Below are 18,416 nucleotides of genomic sequence, written 5' to 3'. Positions count from 1 at the left end.
TGTGCCTTTTATGACATCAGTGCAAAAGTACAAAGCGGACCAATCAAAATCCCTAATTAGATTATTAAGCTTCGTAAACTACTCGTAAATAGGTGGCCTACTCGACCGATCCAATACAGTTGGTCCTATATCTAGCGACACTTCGAAAGTAGGATGGTAGGCTGTGGATGGCAGGTATAGTGAGCGAAAGGGCTCGGGTTAACAACATTAAGGTCGAATCCGATACAAAGCACAGATCAAGCAATCGACGCAATGAAATTTTCACATGGTTAACTTGACAGGTCAAGCAAGCCGTCAACAAAGTCATGTCGTGACAAGGGCACTAAGTTACTAGACTCGTTTACCGAAGACCAAACAGTTCCTGGCAAGTTGAAGTTACCAAGAACTATCATATGATCTTTATCTGATAGCGAGGAAGAAACAGCAGTTAAAGCGGACAAATGCTGCTCATAAATAGAGATATCCGAAGAAGGTGGATTTAAGTGGATACGAGCAAGTAATGAATATAGCGAAACCGTTAAGAATCAGTTTTACACACAGGAATTCCAGTTCCGGTTGAACCTGGACTGTGAAGTGTTCCGACGTGAAGTTAGAGCCTACTGCAATCAAAACCCCTCCTACACGTCGAGACGAACGGTCCTTTCTAAAAGTTGTGTACCGACCAGCCAAAACCTCGGAACAAAGAATGTCCGGCTTTAACCAGGTTTCAGTAAACACAATAGCGTGGGAAGCAAATGCAACAATATCCCGGAAAAGAATGCTGAGCTTACTACGTAAGCCTTTAACATTCTGATATGTTACTAAGAGGTTACTGAGAGAATTAAGTTTTTTGGAAGGGTGGAAGCAGGACAAGAAAATGAGGATGCCATATTGGGATGATTTGTTATAGTTATGGGGGGCCTGTTTTTCTTCTTAGCCTTGAACTCCTTCTCCACCAAATGCTTTGGTCCGGAACGACTATTTACTGGTGGGATCGGAATAGACGGGAAAGCTACAGACGACAGACGTACTTGGCTGCACGGTCTCCGAAGCGATGAATTCGGCTACCGAATCTGCATCGCCAGCAGCTGTCGATGCCCTAGCAAACGAGATCAACTGCTGCACACTTGGAGTGGTTGGAGTCTGTTTTTCGGTCGCGAACGGCTGAGTGACGGTTGGCACTTGCAGATCCCTTGGAGTGACCCTTTTACGCCTCGGAGACTCATTCAGCAGACTGCGAAATTGAGACTCCATGGCTAGGAGCCGATCGTACTGCTTTTTAAGGTCAATGGTCAGCTCCTTAAAGCCCTTCCGCGTCTGCCTCATAAATATGACCACGTCAGTCCCAACCGCACGGCATGTCCCACAACTGTAGTGCAAGCCATTACGTTTTGATATGGCATCGCCGACGAGGCCCGTACACCCAGCGCAAACTCCATAATAAAAAATTTGAACAAAATTAATATCAAATAATATTTGAAAAAAAATGGCTATCAAACTTGATGAGATCGGCTTATACAATTGAAGCACAACTTACCATCCCTTGCGAACTGGCGGCGATCCACAAAATCCAGAGCCTTGAATGGAGTGCACGCATAAAGACTGTGTTGCTCGTGACAATATACACAATCACGAATAGTCGTATTTTGCACGTCAACATGATGAGAAACTGCACGACGTTTATTCAGCCCCGTGTGTGTATCCTGGAATAGCTTTGGATCTTGACAAGACTCAAGTGCATCGCTGCGGGCGAAGACAAAGCCGAACAGGTCATTTATGGTCACATTTTCCTTGCAAGATTCACTGGAGGTGGCCAAGCTTCCTTGCGTTCAGGGTCTAGCTTTGAGAGCAAGATATGGCTCAGCCACACATCGCGGCTGTCGCAGCTCAGCGCATGTAGACCACGTATACTTTCGTCGGCGGTGTCGACTATTTTACGCATCTCGGCGATGCTTAAACCCTTTGAGGTTGGCAACGAAAGAACTTGGACAGAGTACTCTTCTTGTCGACTGAGCCTAAGAACAAGTCACTAAACGGACACCAATCCTCGTATCTTCCCGAATACGTCGGAATGCGTATTTTTTCGAACTGCAGCTCTGTGGTTCCCGATGAGTCCCGAATCCTCTCCAGAAGTTGAGTTTGTCCCTCAAATAAGCGTTCCACAGTGTTTGATAGCAGTAGATTTGAGTTGTCGTGCTCATAATCGTGACTGCTCCGGTCACGTATGGCTTCGGTGAAAATACTATGCGCACTAAAGAACTTTTTCTCATATTCGGGGATATCTAAATCCGGATCCACGTATTCATCTTCATCATTATATTGGACCAGCTCTTCAGAGAGCTCCATAAAGAGTTTAAAAGTTGCAACCAGTCGGTCCAATTTGTGCTCTAATGTTTGCACAGAAGTACACGACTTTACACTTTCTTGAGCCTCCGTAGCCACGCGAGTTAGTTGCGATTTGCAGGCACCACGTTGCTGAATTATACGATGCACTAGAGCCTTCATGGCGAACAGTGGCCAACGATATCACTCAATATGTATAAAAAATAAACTCAAACGCGGAAATCCGGCTCGAAGGACCAAATTTGCTATGGCTATGAATTAGTGGACTGTATAATCTTTTAATATATTGAGCTTATTGATTTACATATATTGAGTGTTTAAGATTGCCGGTTATGTTACAACGTGGGAGAGGGGGGCTATGATGCGGCGGTATAAACTATGCGTGCGGTTGGTTTCATCTAGAGATTTCTACTAACTTCCACTCCACAAAAGAAGTCGAGCCAAAAGGGAATTGAAAGATCAGGCAATGCGACGGTCCAATGCAAAACGGTACACATCGTTGTATGCGTATGCAGCTGAGTGCTTTAGCTATACGTGAGAACATTACAGCTATGTTTTGGACACAAGCAATAACAGCACAGTTATGCGCATAAAAATAGTTACTTAAGCGGTGCAATACAATCATGAGCGTATGAATAGGGCGGTTATAATATACATGAGCATCGAACTAAAACTACGAGGCTCATTTCTCAACAATTATTAAATCCAACATTTTGAGTTTTTATTACGGATAAAGTCCGTGTTCTTAACTGCAAGAACATCTTTAAACTGAATTACAATATTTTTGGGAGGCCCTATTCTTACTATGGCTTCGCGACAGTGGTTTGCACATTCAGACTGCCAATCTGAACTTATCAACACGTTGTGCTACTTATGATTTATAATTTTATTACATTTTTTTCAGATGTTCCGGAGGCATATGTTCGATTGGGAACGTCTTTAGATGCAAATACTTTACGTGAGGGCTCAGATGTTTACTTTGATTGTCTGGTGATAGCTCATCCAAATGTTTTTCGAATTGAATGGCGTCACAACGTAAGTATTAAAAAATTAAAGAAAACGCGTTTGGAGACTTTTTAAAAAAGATCTTTGTGGGGGCAAGCGCAGCATCCGCCCCAGGCGTCAAGATATTTGGAGCGTTGGAAGCATAAGACTATTCAAAATGTATGATAAAATTTACTAGTCTTGAGATTACAAACCATTTTTTTATTTTTATTTAGTATACTAATAGTATTGTATTTTTATACGCGATACCCAAAGAGTATAGCCTAGGCCACGGCTAGCCCCACGGCTCTATATTTATACCCGATGCTTACTCCGTATGTGAGTTGCTGTCTAGCTCCGCTCCGCCAGATATCGCATACTGCACGAGGAAGAAAGTGTGAGAAAGATGAAATGAGTAAGCGCGTGAAATGTGTTGCGGATCCCCTGGAATTTTATTGTGCCTTAAGCCTATAAAAATGATCCGATATGATCGGCAATCAGCTAGATTTGGTAATTTTCTATGATTTTCTGTTTACGGTTTTCTTGCATCTTGCAGATTCCAGATGCCACAGGTTTTCGTCCTTTGTGGGGGCGAAAGGACACGGGGCGAAATTTTGTAGTACACTTGAAACAGTGTGATACCTCATAAGCCTGAAAAAATTTTATCTTTGAGATTTAGCCTCTCATCGGGACGGACAGACACACATAGCAATATCAACGGCTATTGATGCTGATCAAGAATATATTGTAATGAATGAAGATTTAGTAAACTGACTATTGTTGTCATCTCGGATGACATCTCGGCTTTGCTGTTCGCGGTGGTCTTATTTGTTAATAAACGTTTTTTTTTTTGCAGTTGAAGGGCCTTCCAAAGCTGCGCTTCAGCTGATCCAGTCCCTGTATCTATAGTTACGGCATCTATAAATATAAAATACAGATATAATAGGCATACAAAAAAACCAAAAAGCAAATAAGCATACCAATCAACCATAGAAGTTTTTTTTAATTTTTCCGTGTCACTTTCCATTTTTTATTTATTTCTTATTTCGCGGCCTTCGACTTTTTCTATTTCTTTGCCTTTCTATTTCATAGTGTCGTCACTATGTCGTGTCACTATTATGTTTGGCTGCATATTTGTCTTATATTTCTTTATTGAGCCTGCGCAAATACCGTTTGCTATACATTTTTAGTTTAATTGTTTTACCTTACTGTTTAAATTTTAACTATTATAATCAGTTGGTCAGCCGCACTGATTTGCAAAAGAACATTAAAGCAATGCAATGACCGAAAACAGAAAAGGAAAGGAGCAGGACAGCATAATTTTTAGCTACCTGTTCTCTTCATTTTTCTCGCATGCTTTTTCGTTTCTTCGTCTACTGGTGAGACGTTGTATCCCAACCGAATTAGTTCGGTGGCTGGTGGGCGGTGGGTTGTAAAGCATACAGAGCAACATGTTTTGTCTCTTCTTTGAGTGGTTCGGCGTTCTTTACCATAGGTTTAGTCCGGAAAGTACCCATGTAGGAACCAGCCAAATCAGTAGTTCGGGCATGGTCAGTGGCCACCGCCAGTACTAGAGGAATTATAAGAAACACCAGTGTACTCGATATGCGAACACACATTTATCTGAAGACGACACTCAAGGAAGAAAGAACAAATAATAAAAACGTGCTATTAAAAGTTTACATATCAGGTGTGTCGTTTTCCCAAAAAACTCTGCGATGAAATATGCATATATTAGAGAGAAAACCAAAAGTGAACTTAGTGACATATTGAGATGCAGACCGTATATTTTGATCAAGATGATCAAGAAGACACCCATGGGCTAGGAAATACGGCGCCAAGCGCAGAGAGTTATTTTTGCAGATCCGATTGAGCGCGAGATAGAGACGGGACGGGACAGCTACAGATGACATACGTACTTGGATGCACGGTCTCCGAAGCGATGAAGCGATTCGGCGACCGAATCTGCATCGCCAGCAGCTGTCGTTGCCCTTGGAGTGGCAAACAAGATCAACTGCTGCACACTCAATTTTTCGGCCGCGAGCGGCTGAGTGACGGTTGGCACTGGCAGATACCGCGGAGTGACCCTTTACGCCTCGGAGACTCATTCAGCAGCTGCAGACTGCCATACTGAGACTCCATGGCTAGGAGCCGATCGTACTGCTTTTTAAAGCCGAATTCTCAACCGCACGGCATGCCTCACAACTGTAGTGCCATCCATTAAGTTTTGAGATGGCTTCACCCACGAGACCCGTACACCCAGCGCATTTTGCGTGCACTACGTAGTCGCAGAGCCAGAAGGGATACTCGGCTGATCATGGGTGATCTCTTTCCAAAAGGTTTTTTTTGCACAGACCAAGCAAATACGTTGTAGTATCCATTTTTCAAGTCTAACTTGGTGAAAAGACTTTTCCCTGACAGTTTATTTATCAGGTCATCTATAAGAGGTGTTGGTTAGATGTCCTTAATCATTATTTTATTAAGTGTGCGATAATCGACGCACAGTCTTAACTCTCACGAATTCTTTTTGACCAGTACTATAGGTGCACGTATTCTGATTTACTGGTTCTGATGTATTTTTTTTTTTGGTGTAATCGTCTATCATTTTCTGTACTTGGGCTTCGAAATTCAAATTAATTTCCCACTTGGTTTCTAGTAAGTTTGGTCTTTCTGCGTTTGCATAATCTGTCCTAAGCATGTATTTAAGTCGTTCTGCAAGTTCTTGGCTACAATATGTCTCTCGTAGTTATCACTGTCTTCCAGATATTCAACCATTGAATTGAACACTCATTTTCAACCTTGCCTTCACATCTACTTATTGCTCATTCTCTTCACCACACTCATTTTCTATTTTTTCTTCATTATCTGTTTCACGGTCGTTTCACCGCCCTCCTTTCACCGCCCTCCTTTCACCGCCCTCAGTTAGAAGATCAAGTCATTTTAGATGCAGCATCTGTGTATTTTAAAATGTCTGACAAGCTGTGAGTAACAGCATTCATATTGAAAATTATTAAATTAAATATGTCGGGAAATAGCTGTCTTTACCGATCTGTTCTTAACGAGCAGAATTTAGTATATTACGAGCACAGTCTATGCTGTTACGCGAAAATTCGTTACGCGCTGTTGACCTAACAAATTATTTCATAGGTTTGGTTACAAAAAAAAGTATGCTCTGTAAATGGTGTCAAATCTAGCGTTTTGTAAAATTGTTGTGAAAGTTAAAACAGGAGCCTGCTTGAATATGTACATCCAAGCAGCTTTTGGTTTCGCACACATTAAGAAAAACTATTATACATTTTTTTTCTTTTTCTTATAGGATCAACCATTGTTTCATAACATTTCTCAAGGGATAATAATTAGTAACCACTCTTTGGTTCTGCAAGGTGTGACAAGATCAACTGCTGGTAACTATTCATGCGTTGGATTTAATGCAGAAGGAGAAGGAATAAGTGCCCCGTTTGCCTTGAATATTTTGTGTAAGTTTTTCTCGTACGATGTTTTTATAGATACTTATTTTTAGTAAAACAAAAAAGCTAACTTCCGTGCGAGAAAGCTACATCATTAAGTATAACATTTATAGAAAAAGTAAAATCGTTTTCACAGTTAAACGTAAAAAATTTAAGACCAACATAAAGTCTAACAACACAAAACGTATAACCATTAAAAGAATTCTATGGGACATATATAGACTCCATCGCGGGTATTAAAGCTCAAAGACGAGGCGGAATGTTTCCAGTTAAGGAAATGATAATCCAATGGCTCTGGAGGGCCTTTCAGATTTTCTCCCTCCCTAGGTCATAAGTGATCCCTAAAGATAATGAGTCGGTAAGCAGCACCCCCTTTCTACACAAAACGCTGGAAACAGGAAGTATGTGGGAGGACTGATGTTGACCAAATAGCAAATCGGTCCAGATGGGCACTGCACTTCTTGGTATCAACCATTAAAGCCGTCACATCAATGGGTATGCGCTAGGAGTATTATTAAATATATATTCGAGTTTGCGAACGTGATAGAGGACCTCCTAGGTGATACCAGCACCAGCTTTTTTATTAAATGAACAATTTAGCTTGAGTCTTTTTTATAACTAATTTTTTTAACCTTAAATTTGGATATAAGATTTTCGACCTTTGTGGGGGCAGAATGGGGCGAGCGACATTTTGAAATACTCTTGTAACAGTGTGACATCACATGAGTCTGGATATACAATTTGATTGCTCTCGCTGTTATAGTCTCTGAGATCTAGGCGCTAAGCAACCGCCTGAAGTGTACTTTCCCCTAGCAAAAGTCTATTCGCAAGTGCAACAAGTTTGTCATAATTTTCAAAGGGTAGGATTTATAACTGTATTTATCAGCTTTTTATAATTGCAAAAATAAACTAATCTTTGAAAAAAATAAATGTTGGTAGCGTTTGTTAAGCGAAGATACACAGTCTGTCCAATTTGGAATGGATTGATAGTCCAGATTCTCTTCCCATCGAAAGCGGGTTTTTTGATCTACCGTGGACATGACAATGTGTATCAGTAAAGCATCCGAAATTTGTTTATAATCTCCTACAGACAATAGCGACTCGTAAATAGCGGAAGCTGTGTCAAGAAGGGATCTCAGCCCAGATGCAGACGGACCTTGCATGCTTTGCAACTCGAAGAGACGGGCTATACTCTTTTAGAATATTAAACAATCATTATCGTATACCTTCATTAAGGCACTAAGGGCCCTCGGATAGCTTTGTTCGGTCACTGGATAAGCCTTTACTACTCCTAGCGCTTCTTTCTCTAAGCAAGTCAATAAATGATTAAATTTCTCCACATTGCTTAATGTGGGATCGCTATCCACTACGCTACTAAATAGGCCGATACAATTTTTATACCCGGTATAATCGCCACTGAAATTGGGCAATTTTACTGGCGGCAAATGTCTACTTGTAGCAATTGTCGTATTTTAATACCGACTCATTTGATTGCCGTTGCTCAAGTTTAGCAGACATGGACTTGAGCGTGGATTTAGCCTCAATACATAAATCCTCAAGCTCAGCTCGAGAAGCTAAATCTGGGTTGACATCCTCAATTTCTACTTGTAATTGGAATGCCCGTTCAATATATGACTCTAATATTTCCATGCGGCACTCCAATTGTGCCTTTGAAAAGGAAGACTGTTTATCTTTACGAACGCTCCATGTACGATTGATATCTTTCTTTACTGCACTCAGCTTGTGAAGAATGTCTAACGACTCCACATCGTTAACCTCTGCAGATTGTCTAGACATTCCTCGCTGTTTTCCAGGCATTTTAGTTCTATAAAATTTTTGTTTCTCAAAAATGGCACTTGTCCCACTGTCACACTCAGCAATTACACTCACAAATTTTCTCTGCCTGCTAACAGCCCAATGCTGTTACCGTGCTAGAGACTACGAGAGAGAGAGAGAGATGATCGCCAAAATGCCTACAAGCCAATGCTTTCGAGTTCGGGGCGATCTTGTAGTTCACCGAAACGCAGCTTAAATGCGCGTATATGCGTATGCTGCTTTAGCGACCGGCCGAGATGCACCTAAACCACAAGTAATGGTATGTGTAATGTATGTGAGTGTTAGCGAGTATCGCTGGAGACAAGGAGATATAGATACAGATACAGATACCTGGCCGAATCACTTTTATTGAATAATTTATTCACAGGCCTTTTTTATACGTGGTTATTTATATATTTTTGATGAAATAATTGGGCACTGTGATTTACCTGTGGCTCTGGTTAAGGGTTGTTTGAACACCGATGCATTCCCTCCCACAAGTTCATACCAACCAGGAATACCCACGAGCAGCTCTCAAGAGTAGCGAAGTTTGAAGTCCAGCGGGCCACCAATGACAACTGCAGGAACAGCAACAGCAACGAGCGAGGGATGATATCCAATGGGGATATCCAACGAAGCGCCAAGATTAATCCAAACCAACTTCTGTCCAATCCAGAAAATCAGTGTCCACCCGGGGGCGCCAAAAATGGATGTGCTAAATAGCCTGCCGTTAGGCATGATTTCTGAAGGTTTAATTAGACACTGGAATTAGACAGACCGACAGATCAAACTTGTGCACTCAATCGACTTTCAATTATAAGTGCATTTATTCTAAAGCGGCGCCCTCTTCATGAGCGGCTGCTGCTTGCATAGGCTCCGTTCGCAACATGGTATAAGAGCGCACGACATTACAATTCAAGAGCGTGATTTCATACATGTCTCTTAGGGATAATTATAGATATATATAGTGACATATCTATAGTCCATGCTCCGCATACCCTTATCTATGTCTATTACCCTGCACCCACAATACTATAAACAATCCGACACCCTCAGCTTCGAACCCCCATAAACAATCTCACGCTCGAAGTGGACCACGCGTAGCCGATAGCCGGCAATATAAACGCCGAAGCCAACGCCTCCGAATCCGAATCCCACTCCGAGCATCATAATATAAATAGTCTACATCTATGTAGGCAAGTCAGTTCTGTTCAAGACAAACGTCAATCGCGACACCGTCGAAGAATTCACCCAAGTTAATTCCATTCAAGACATCTGACCTCAGTCATCGTCGGGGAAACTAACTAACCATTGTACGCTAAGTTTAAGTGAAATAAGAAATTTTTTTTTAAAACTTAAACTCAAGTGTCGCATACTTAACTATATATATATATATATATATATATAGGCAGGCAACTGATTTGCCTTAACAGTATTTATTTACCAACTTTTAAAGTTGAACTTTGTCTTATTTCATTTTTTAGATTCTCCCACATGTTTGCAGAACCAGAAGAAAATCTACGGGATAGCAAAACACGAAGATGCTAAAATAAGGTGTGTTGTCGATGCAAACCCACATGAAGTCGAATTTAGTTGGACATTTAATAATTCGGCGGAAAGTATTGACGTTGCTAAAAATCACATTATTCAATCGGGTAAGTTCTGCCTAACCACACATGCAAGCCGATAAACTATGAAGTCTATGAAAATATTTAGCTATCAAGATTTTTAAAAAGAAAATGCGTGGCAAATGGTTTAATTTGTTTTATTTTATCGGACTATGGGGAAACGCTTGCATTAGTAAGTCAGAAATAATCCAGAGGGCTCAATCAAAGATACTGAGAACTATCAATGGGGCATAATGGTACATACGGAATGAAAATATTCATAAAGACCTAAATGTGGGATCTGTAAAAGATGAAATCGCCAAGGTAAAAAAACTATCAGGTCAAACTTCTCGCCCATCCTAATAGACTTACGCGGTCTTAAAATTGGCAAACTAGCCATACATGACTACGGCGAATAGAACTCCCCACCAAGCAATAGTTAGGGCCGTACTCTAAATAATTAATTGTAATTAATCAAATAAATATATGAGATTAAGATTTGCCTTTCTAGTAATTAGCAATTGTAGTGGTATTTGTATTTTGAATGCATGCTTAGTTCTCTTAGTATTTTTAGTGCTAATTTTTCTCGAATTTTAGAGGCTTGTTAAATATTATTGGAACTCTACACCAACAATTTCTACATTAAGGACGGGGAACGTTTATTCGTAGTCAGTACGGCTCTTCTCCGGCATTAAGCGACACGACAAAGAGTACGTGCGAGAGAGACAGAAAATCAGTCCGAACGTGTCGTCGGGCGCTGCGTAGCGAACAAAAATTTATTCTTTACTTTTGGCTATAATAATGATTCGATCCATTCTCTATGATTGCGTTCTTAATTTTTTCGTATCTTCAAAATTGTGGATGCCACACATTTTCGCCCTTTGTTGAGGCAAAAAGGGGGGGGGCGAAATTCTAAACTACACTGGTGCAAGTTCGATATCATAGGAGATCAAATCGCTTACTTTTAGCGATAGAGATAGACATAGCGAGAGAGAATGAAATCGTTTTCTTCATTCTAGCTATAATAAAGATAAGATCTGATTCAGATTCTGCCGTCTAGAAGATATAATCATTCTCTACGATTCTGCGTTTTTAGTTTTCTCGTTTCTTTGATTTTATGGATGCCAAAGAATTTCGACCTTTGTGAGGGTAGAAGGGGGCGGGGCGGAGTTTTGAAATACGCTTGTTACAGAGACAAATCACAGAAGTCTGGATACAAAATGTAGTTGCTCTCGCTCTTATAGTCTTTGAGCACTATGAGCTCATAAGGACTGACAGACGGATGGACGGACGGAGGACTATTGATGCTGACCAAGAATATATATACTTTATAGGGTCGGAAACGCTTCCTTCTGGACGTTACACGCATTCATTTTCACCAAAAATCGAATATACCTCTATCCTCATTTTGAGTATCCGGTATAAAAAAGTGGTTTGCACAATTTCGGTTTGTCTGGTCTCTACACCAGGAAAAAATGCAAAAATTCATAATTTGTTCGGAGTTTGAAAGTGCGAGACATTATGGAAGTCAGTGGCATACGAATGGACTCAGAAGTTTTAATTTTGAGTGATCACTTGGGTATGACAAAACTTTCCTCAAGATGTGTACCACAAACGGACACGTTTGACAATTTCACAAGAGTGTTTGACGTTGCTTAACCACAATAAGGCCGTTTCTTAACCGTGGATAAAACATGGGTCCACCACAAAACAGGAGAGAGCGGACAGCAGTCAAAAAATTCGGTTTCTCAATGTGATTCTGCACCAAAGAAGAGCAAGTTAGGCTTTCCAGCCAATTAAGTCATTTTTGGGATCAAAAATCAATGGTGAATATTATTACAGCTTATTGGGTCAATTTAATGAGGATATGCATAGAACAACCGCTATTAAGATTTTTTTTTTTTTTTTTTTTTTTTTGAAAAAAACATCACTCAAGCCAAGCAGAAGCTTAATACATACTATGGGAACTGTGCACCATCAATTTCAATGGTAAAAAAGTGGTAACGTAGGATAAAGTGTTGAGAGTAACCTTAAGCAGACTAAGTTGAAAGATACAATTATGGTTTATCCAAAAATCTGTTTTGCATTTAAAAAGTCACAGACTATAGAACAGCCTCGTACATTTCAGTACAATGAGAGAATTTTAATATTTCAAAATGCTTTGAAATCAACTAGATATCATATATTACATCTTTTTAGGCACATCTTCCGTTGTAACATACACTCCAATCACTGAACTGGACTATGGTACCCTTTTATGTATAGCTACGAATAAAATCGGAAAGCAGCGAGTACCCTGCGTATTTCATATTATTGCTGCAGGTAAATTTTACTTTTTAATAATCAATAACAATTCTATAATTCTCTTTATAAAACTCTAGTGACTTAGAACCTATTCCTGTTAAATTAAATTAATATTAAATAGACTTATGAAAAAAGTTGACCTTTTTAATGTTGAAAAGATTCATCTGACAAAAAACTAAAGCTATCAGATATGTTCAATGAGTTTTGCTCGATGTACATATGCGGTAACAACTGATCAAGTTGAAAAAGTTAAAAAAATCAACGATTGAGAACAAATTATACTAAGCAAGAGACAAATATTTTTTGTTATTTTTTAAATGAAAAATATTAATTAAAAAATATTTTTTTAATATATTTATTTGGATGTAAGTTTGAAATTATTATATATCTTGATATTTTAAGCCTGTATTGTAATGTACCATTAAGTAATGATAAAATGTGATTTTAGGATAATTGGTCAAACGGCTTCATAGCGTTTTTACAAACGATATGCCAAACTCATGTGATATGAAAATCTGACTGAAAAAAAAAAACATTTTTGAAACCCGTCCCTAGAAGAGTACCTTCCCAAATGCCACATTACCGTTAAATACTGTTGCAAATAAAAAATGTTGGTATTGTTAAAAAAAAAAATGGTCCTATTCCGAAGAAAGTAAAAACGACACTGTGCCAGAAGTACCGACCGGTGTTTAACGGTTCATTTGAAAATCATATTTCACAGGAATTTATGCTTTGGTTTTAATCAACTATGAATAGGTAGACTCGATATTCATACCGCCATGGTTGCATTGTCGCCCTCCTCGCCGCATGCTCATATATCCCAGCGTCCGTCTGAGCCTGTTCTATTAGCCACCGTCGTCGTTGGACTCGGGCTCGCAATTGCATTTCGTAACAACTCGTCTAGCTAATCAGCATCAACTGCGTAAAACTTAGTCCCTTACTGCAGTCTCTGGCATAGGAGATGCTAGCTTCTCAACTGAAGGTATCTCGGTGGATCTCGTTTTGAAATCGCGGATTTCAGATTTCACCACTAGCATCACTGCCGTCGTTGCCCAGAAGATTACGGATAGTCAACCTTGCGTCTCAATTAGCACTGCTAATTGGCCTATACCTTTGAATATCCAGCTTGCTGGCCTTTTGTGCCATAAGCCGCAGCGCATTGATCTGCTCATCGGAGCCGGACTTTTCTTTGAGTTGCTGTGTGTAAGACAAATTTAGCTGGCGCCTGGATTACCTTTGCTGCAGAAGACACATCTCGGATGGATTCTATCTGGTGTCGGCCACTCGGCCCCTAACCTTTCTTCGGTTATTGCAACCCAATCTTCGGATGACACCAATCACAGCATTTGGCTCGATGACTTGGTTCGTCAATTTTGGGAAGTGCAGCACCTCTTTGAGCCAATCGCAAGGGCAACAGAGGAGGAACTTCATTGCGAGGAACACTTCGTCAACCATCACACTAGCTTACCCTCAGGGGAATACTCTGTTCGCTTGCCTATAAAGCGAAGATTAGAGTCCTTGGGATATTTTCAAGCAAAGTGGCGCTTGGAAAACTTTGAGCGCAAGTTCGTGCGTTATCCAGCTCTTTATGAAAAATATTCGACATTCATGAAGGAGTACCAATCCCTCGATCATATGTCTCTGGTGCCCAAGGAAGATAGGCACAAGTGAAACTATTTCTTGCCACATCATTGCGTCATCAAAGAGGACAGTTCCACAACAAAGCTGAGGATTGTATTCGACGGCTCTGCAGCTACCACATCTGGTCTTTCGTTAAATGATCTGCTTATGTCTGGTCCCACCATTCAAACAAAGCTATTTCACACACTCATCCGTTTTCGTACATTTCTCATTGCTCTTACAGGTGATATCGGTAAAATGTATAGGTGTGTGCGCGTCTCAATGCCTGACACCATGCTCTAATGCATATTGTGGAGGAACTCTCTTGATGACGACATACAGACCTTCAAATTAAACACAATCTCCTATGGGACTAAGCCTGTATCGTTTTTAGCTATTTGAGATATGCATCAGCTAGCCATGGATGAGTCGTCTTCGTATCTATTGGGGTCGGAAACCATTCTACAGGACTTCTACGTAGACGACATGATATCTGGAAGCAATTCGGTCGAGGAAGTGCTAGATATTACGCGTCAAACCACGGATCTTCTAGCTCGATGGAACTTTCAATTGCGGAAATAGTGTTCCAATTCCCCAGATGTGCTTCGTAAAGTCCCAGAGGCCGAAAGGGAAAGTTTTCTTAAGCTGTATGATGGCAGTGATGTAACCAAAGCGCTTGGGCTCATTTGGGAGCCCCATAGGGACAACTTTTAATTTACATTTGCTCCTCAAATCGGTGTTAGCAAGCACACTAAGCGTTCGGTGTTGTCAACCATTGCACGGTGCTATGATCGCATGGGTTGGATTGGACCTACACTGACAAGAGCATTAATAATCATGCAGCGCATGTGGAGGGACAAGCTGCATTGGGATGAAAGTCTTCCTCCGCCTTTGGAATCGGTTTGGACTGAGTTTTGCAAGGACTTCGCTACTGTGGGTCACGCTACTTTTCCTCTCTGCGTACTTCAACCTAAGACTAGGTTTGAATTGCACTGCTTGTGTGATGCCAGCCTCCAGGCCTATTAGGCTTGTGTCTATGCTCATTCGTTTACGGATACCGCCGGTGAGGTTCATTTGCTTTGTTCGAAGGCCAGGGTTGCCCCACTAAAAACACTCACGGTGCCAAAGCTTGAACTATGCGCAGCATTCTTATTGGCCAATTTGCTTCGCGAAATCAGGAAAATGGATAACTTCGACTGCGCAATCATTTGTTGGTCGGATTCAACTATGGTCCTGTCTTGGCTACGAGAAGAACCATCAAAATTCAACGTTTTTGTCTCTAACAAGATCTCGGCCATACAACAACTTACCAGGGGCATGGATTGGCGCTGTGTGCCAAATGAAATGAACCCAGCTGACATTCTGTCAAAGGGAGCCGCGCCTCAGGAGCTCTTGCATTATACTCTGTGGATAAATGAACCTGCCTTCTTGCAAGGAGAAAAAGGCTGCTGGCCTGAACGGCGCTCGCTAGAAGTTAATCTTCCAGAAATTCGACATAGGGTATTGCTTTCGTCTGAGCGGGTCGACATCTCGCTTTCGTTTCAGCACATCAACTCATTTGAAGTCATGATGCGCATCTTTGGTTACGTTCAGAAGTTTATCAGTAGGACGAAGTCACCGGATCTGACATCTGAGGACCTTCGCAACGGATCGCACTTGCTATGTCGCATCGTTCAACGGGCCCACCTGTATCCTGAGTACCTTGCTCTGCGGAAAGGGAACTGCGTAGAGGCTTCCAGCAGAATCATCTCGCTCTCGCCGTTCATAGATGACTTTGGTCTAATTCGTGTTGATGGCCGCCTGCGGCACTCAGCTGCGATGCACGCCACCCAATCATTTTACCGATGTTATGAAAACTATGGCTCGCGCCTTGTGAAAATGCGTCATCTTCTGCCGGTCCAGACCGCGTCGTGTGGAACACATCATGGCTGACCTACCGAAGGAGCGGGTACAGCATTCGCCAGCATTCAGCGTCACTGGAATTGACTACTGCGGTCCCTTCCACTATGTTCATCTGTTTTGCAACAAAGGCCGTCTGGTTGGAATTGGTGAAGGACCTAACCACTGCTGCCTTTTTGAGCGCCCTCAATCGCTTCGGTTCCACGCCCGGTTTCCCCGAGGCATTTGGTCGGATAATGCCACCAATTTTGTGGGCGCAAGGAACGATTTAGAGGACCTTCGGTAGCTACTTATGAGCGAGAAGCATCGTGCTGAAGTTCATAATCATTGCATCAACAACCTCTGCGATTGGAGATTCATACCGCCTCGCTAGCCGCACTTTGGTGGCTTTTGGGAGGCATCAGTGAAGACGGCCATGCAGCATTTCTATCGCTCCTTGGATCGTCACTTTTTGGATTCGACGAGCTTCGGACATTGGTCTGCCAAATCCAGGCTTTAATGAATCCTCGTCCTCTTATCTCGATTTCAGAAAACCCTAAAGATCTTGGCGTCCTTACACCCGGACATTTTTTAATTGGTCCACTGATTGGTAAGCCAGACGTTACGGGTCTCAACTTCAATCGACTCGATCGCTGGCAGCGAGTCTCCTGTGCGAAGTCTTCGTCGCCCAAAACCCACCACGTCGCCCACCTAAAATCGAAGTCCACGGCCACGGCCTCTAACAAAAACACACAAACAATATCAAACAATAAACGCCAAATTTTAACCTTTACAACGGAGCAATTTTGTATACCCGATACTCAAAATGAGTATTGGGGTATATTAGATTTGTGGTAAAAGTGGATGTGTGTAACGTCCAGAAGGAATCGTTTCCGACCCCATAAAGTATATATATTCTTGATCAGCATCAATAGCCGAGTCGATTGAGCCATGTCTGTCTGTCCGTCTGTCCGTCTGTCCGTCCGTCCGTCTGTCCGTCTGTCCGTCCACTTCAGCGCCTAGTGCTCAAAGACTATAAGAGCGAGTGCAACGATGTTTTGGATCCAGACTTCTGTGATATGTCACTGCTACAAGAATATTTCAAAACTTTGCCCCGCCCACTTCCGCCCCCACAAAGGGCGAAAATCTGTGGCATCCACAATTTCGACGATACGAGAAAACTAAAAACGCAGAATCGTAAAAGATGACTATATCTTCTAGAGTGCAAAATCTGAACCAGATCGTATAATTATTATAGCCAGAATCAAGAAAACAATTTCATTTTTTCTCGCCCTGTCTCTCTCTAACACACACGTAGCATAGGCGGCTTTGCTTAGAGTAAAACATTGGTTTCTTCCGAGGCGGCTTGATGAAAATTTACGTCCATCTTCATTTGGTCACTTTGGCTCTCCCTCGCTCTATTAGTAGGTTGGTTGGGTCTACTCCCACTAGCTTGGTTTTGAGATATTTGCTGATTGAATGGATTCTGAGCCCTACCTTGATTCAAAGAATTTTTGAACTCATTATATAATCCAGGATTTTGGGAATTTTGATTATGATTTGTTCGATTTTTCTGACCTGTTCCAGATGAATTCTGGGTTTGATTGTGATAGTTAGTAGTATTATAATTTGGATAATAATTTCCAACATTCTTTCGATTTGATTGAGATGATTTCGATTGATCTTTATTTGTACCTGAATCTGTTATACTAGTTTCGTATAATCCTTCTTCTTGGACTGCCTTCTTAAGATTAGACAATGTAGTAATATCTTTTCTTGCTAAGCTCATGAACATTCTGTCAGGAAGTTTTCGAGTAATGACGTCTTTAATTGTGTTATTCAGAGCATTTTTATAAATGACATTATTTTCTGGTATATTTTCTAATTTTAGCTTATTGTTTATTAATAATGCTTTTATCTCTAATTCTTCTATAAACTTACGAAGACTGCCGTTGAATCTGGTGGTGTATAGTTGTCGCAAGAGTTCTTCATACGGTGTGTGATTTTTGAACTCGTTGATTAGCGCCGTCTTCAGTTCGTGCCATGCGTTGGGTTGTATAATCTGCGATATGCGTTGTGCCTCTCCTGTCAGTTGGATCTCGGTCACTCCAAATAGGATCCTTTGTTGTCGAAGATCTTCAGTTGGATATAAACTGCATACATATTCGATTCGGTTGATGAACGAACTCAACTGTCCAGATGAACCATCAAAGGCAGGTATTTGTCGGATCGACAGCAATGCCTGGTTCAAGTGGATTTCGCTCAATGTCAGTGGTGGTAACGCCATGTTGTATTTGTTGGTGTTGATTGGTTTTGTTTTGTTGTAGTTTTTAACTTTATTTTGGTTCACTTGTAAGTTTTTTTGATTTTGTATTTAGTGTTTCACTGTCCTTGGTGATTCACTATCTCCGCTTACTTC

The 18,416-nt window shown here is 41.2% G+C and overlaps 1 protein-coding gene across 5 annotated transcripts in view; it reads left to right on the top strand.

Annotated features, from left to right (window-relative positions):
• Positions 1–18,416, top strand: part of LOC108154150 (hemicentin-1) — a 78,124-nt gene that overhangs the window by 32,777 nt on the left and 26,931 nt on the right. For 4 of the 5 annotated variants that reach the window (XM_033389153.1, XM_033389152.1, XM_033389151.1 and 1 more), the window contains 4 exons: positions 3,227–3,357; positions 6,623–6,782; positions 10,073–10,243; positions 12,395–12,517. In XM_033389153.1, the coding sequence (XP_033245044.1) occupies positions 3,227–3,357; positions 6,623–6,782; positions 10,073–10,243; positions 12,395–12,517 (585 nt within the window). Of the gene's footprint in view, positions 1–3,226; positions 3,358–6,622; positions 6,783–10,072; positions 10,244–10,304; positions 10,466–12,394; positions 12,518–18,416 lie in introns of those variants that run through there. The other variant, XM_033389155.1, reaches the window with a different exon arrangement.

This window comes from Drosophila miranda, chromosome 2 (genome assembly GCF_003369915.1).
Source record: "Drosophila miranda strain MSH22 chromosome 2, D.miranda_PacBio2.1, whole genome shotgun sequence".
Classification (NCBI taxonomy): Eukaryota; Metazoa; Arthropoda; class Insecta; order Diptera; family Drosophilidae; genus Drosophila; species Drosophila miranda.
Note: the sequence above shows the minus strand (reverse complement) of the source record. Positions and strands in the feature narration are given on the sequence as shown.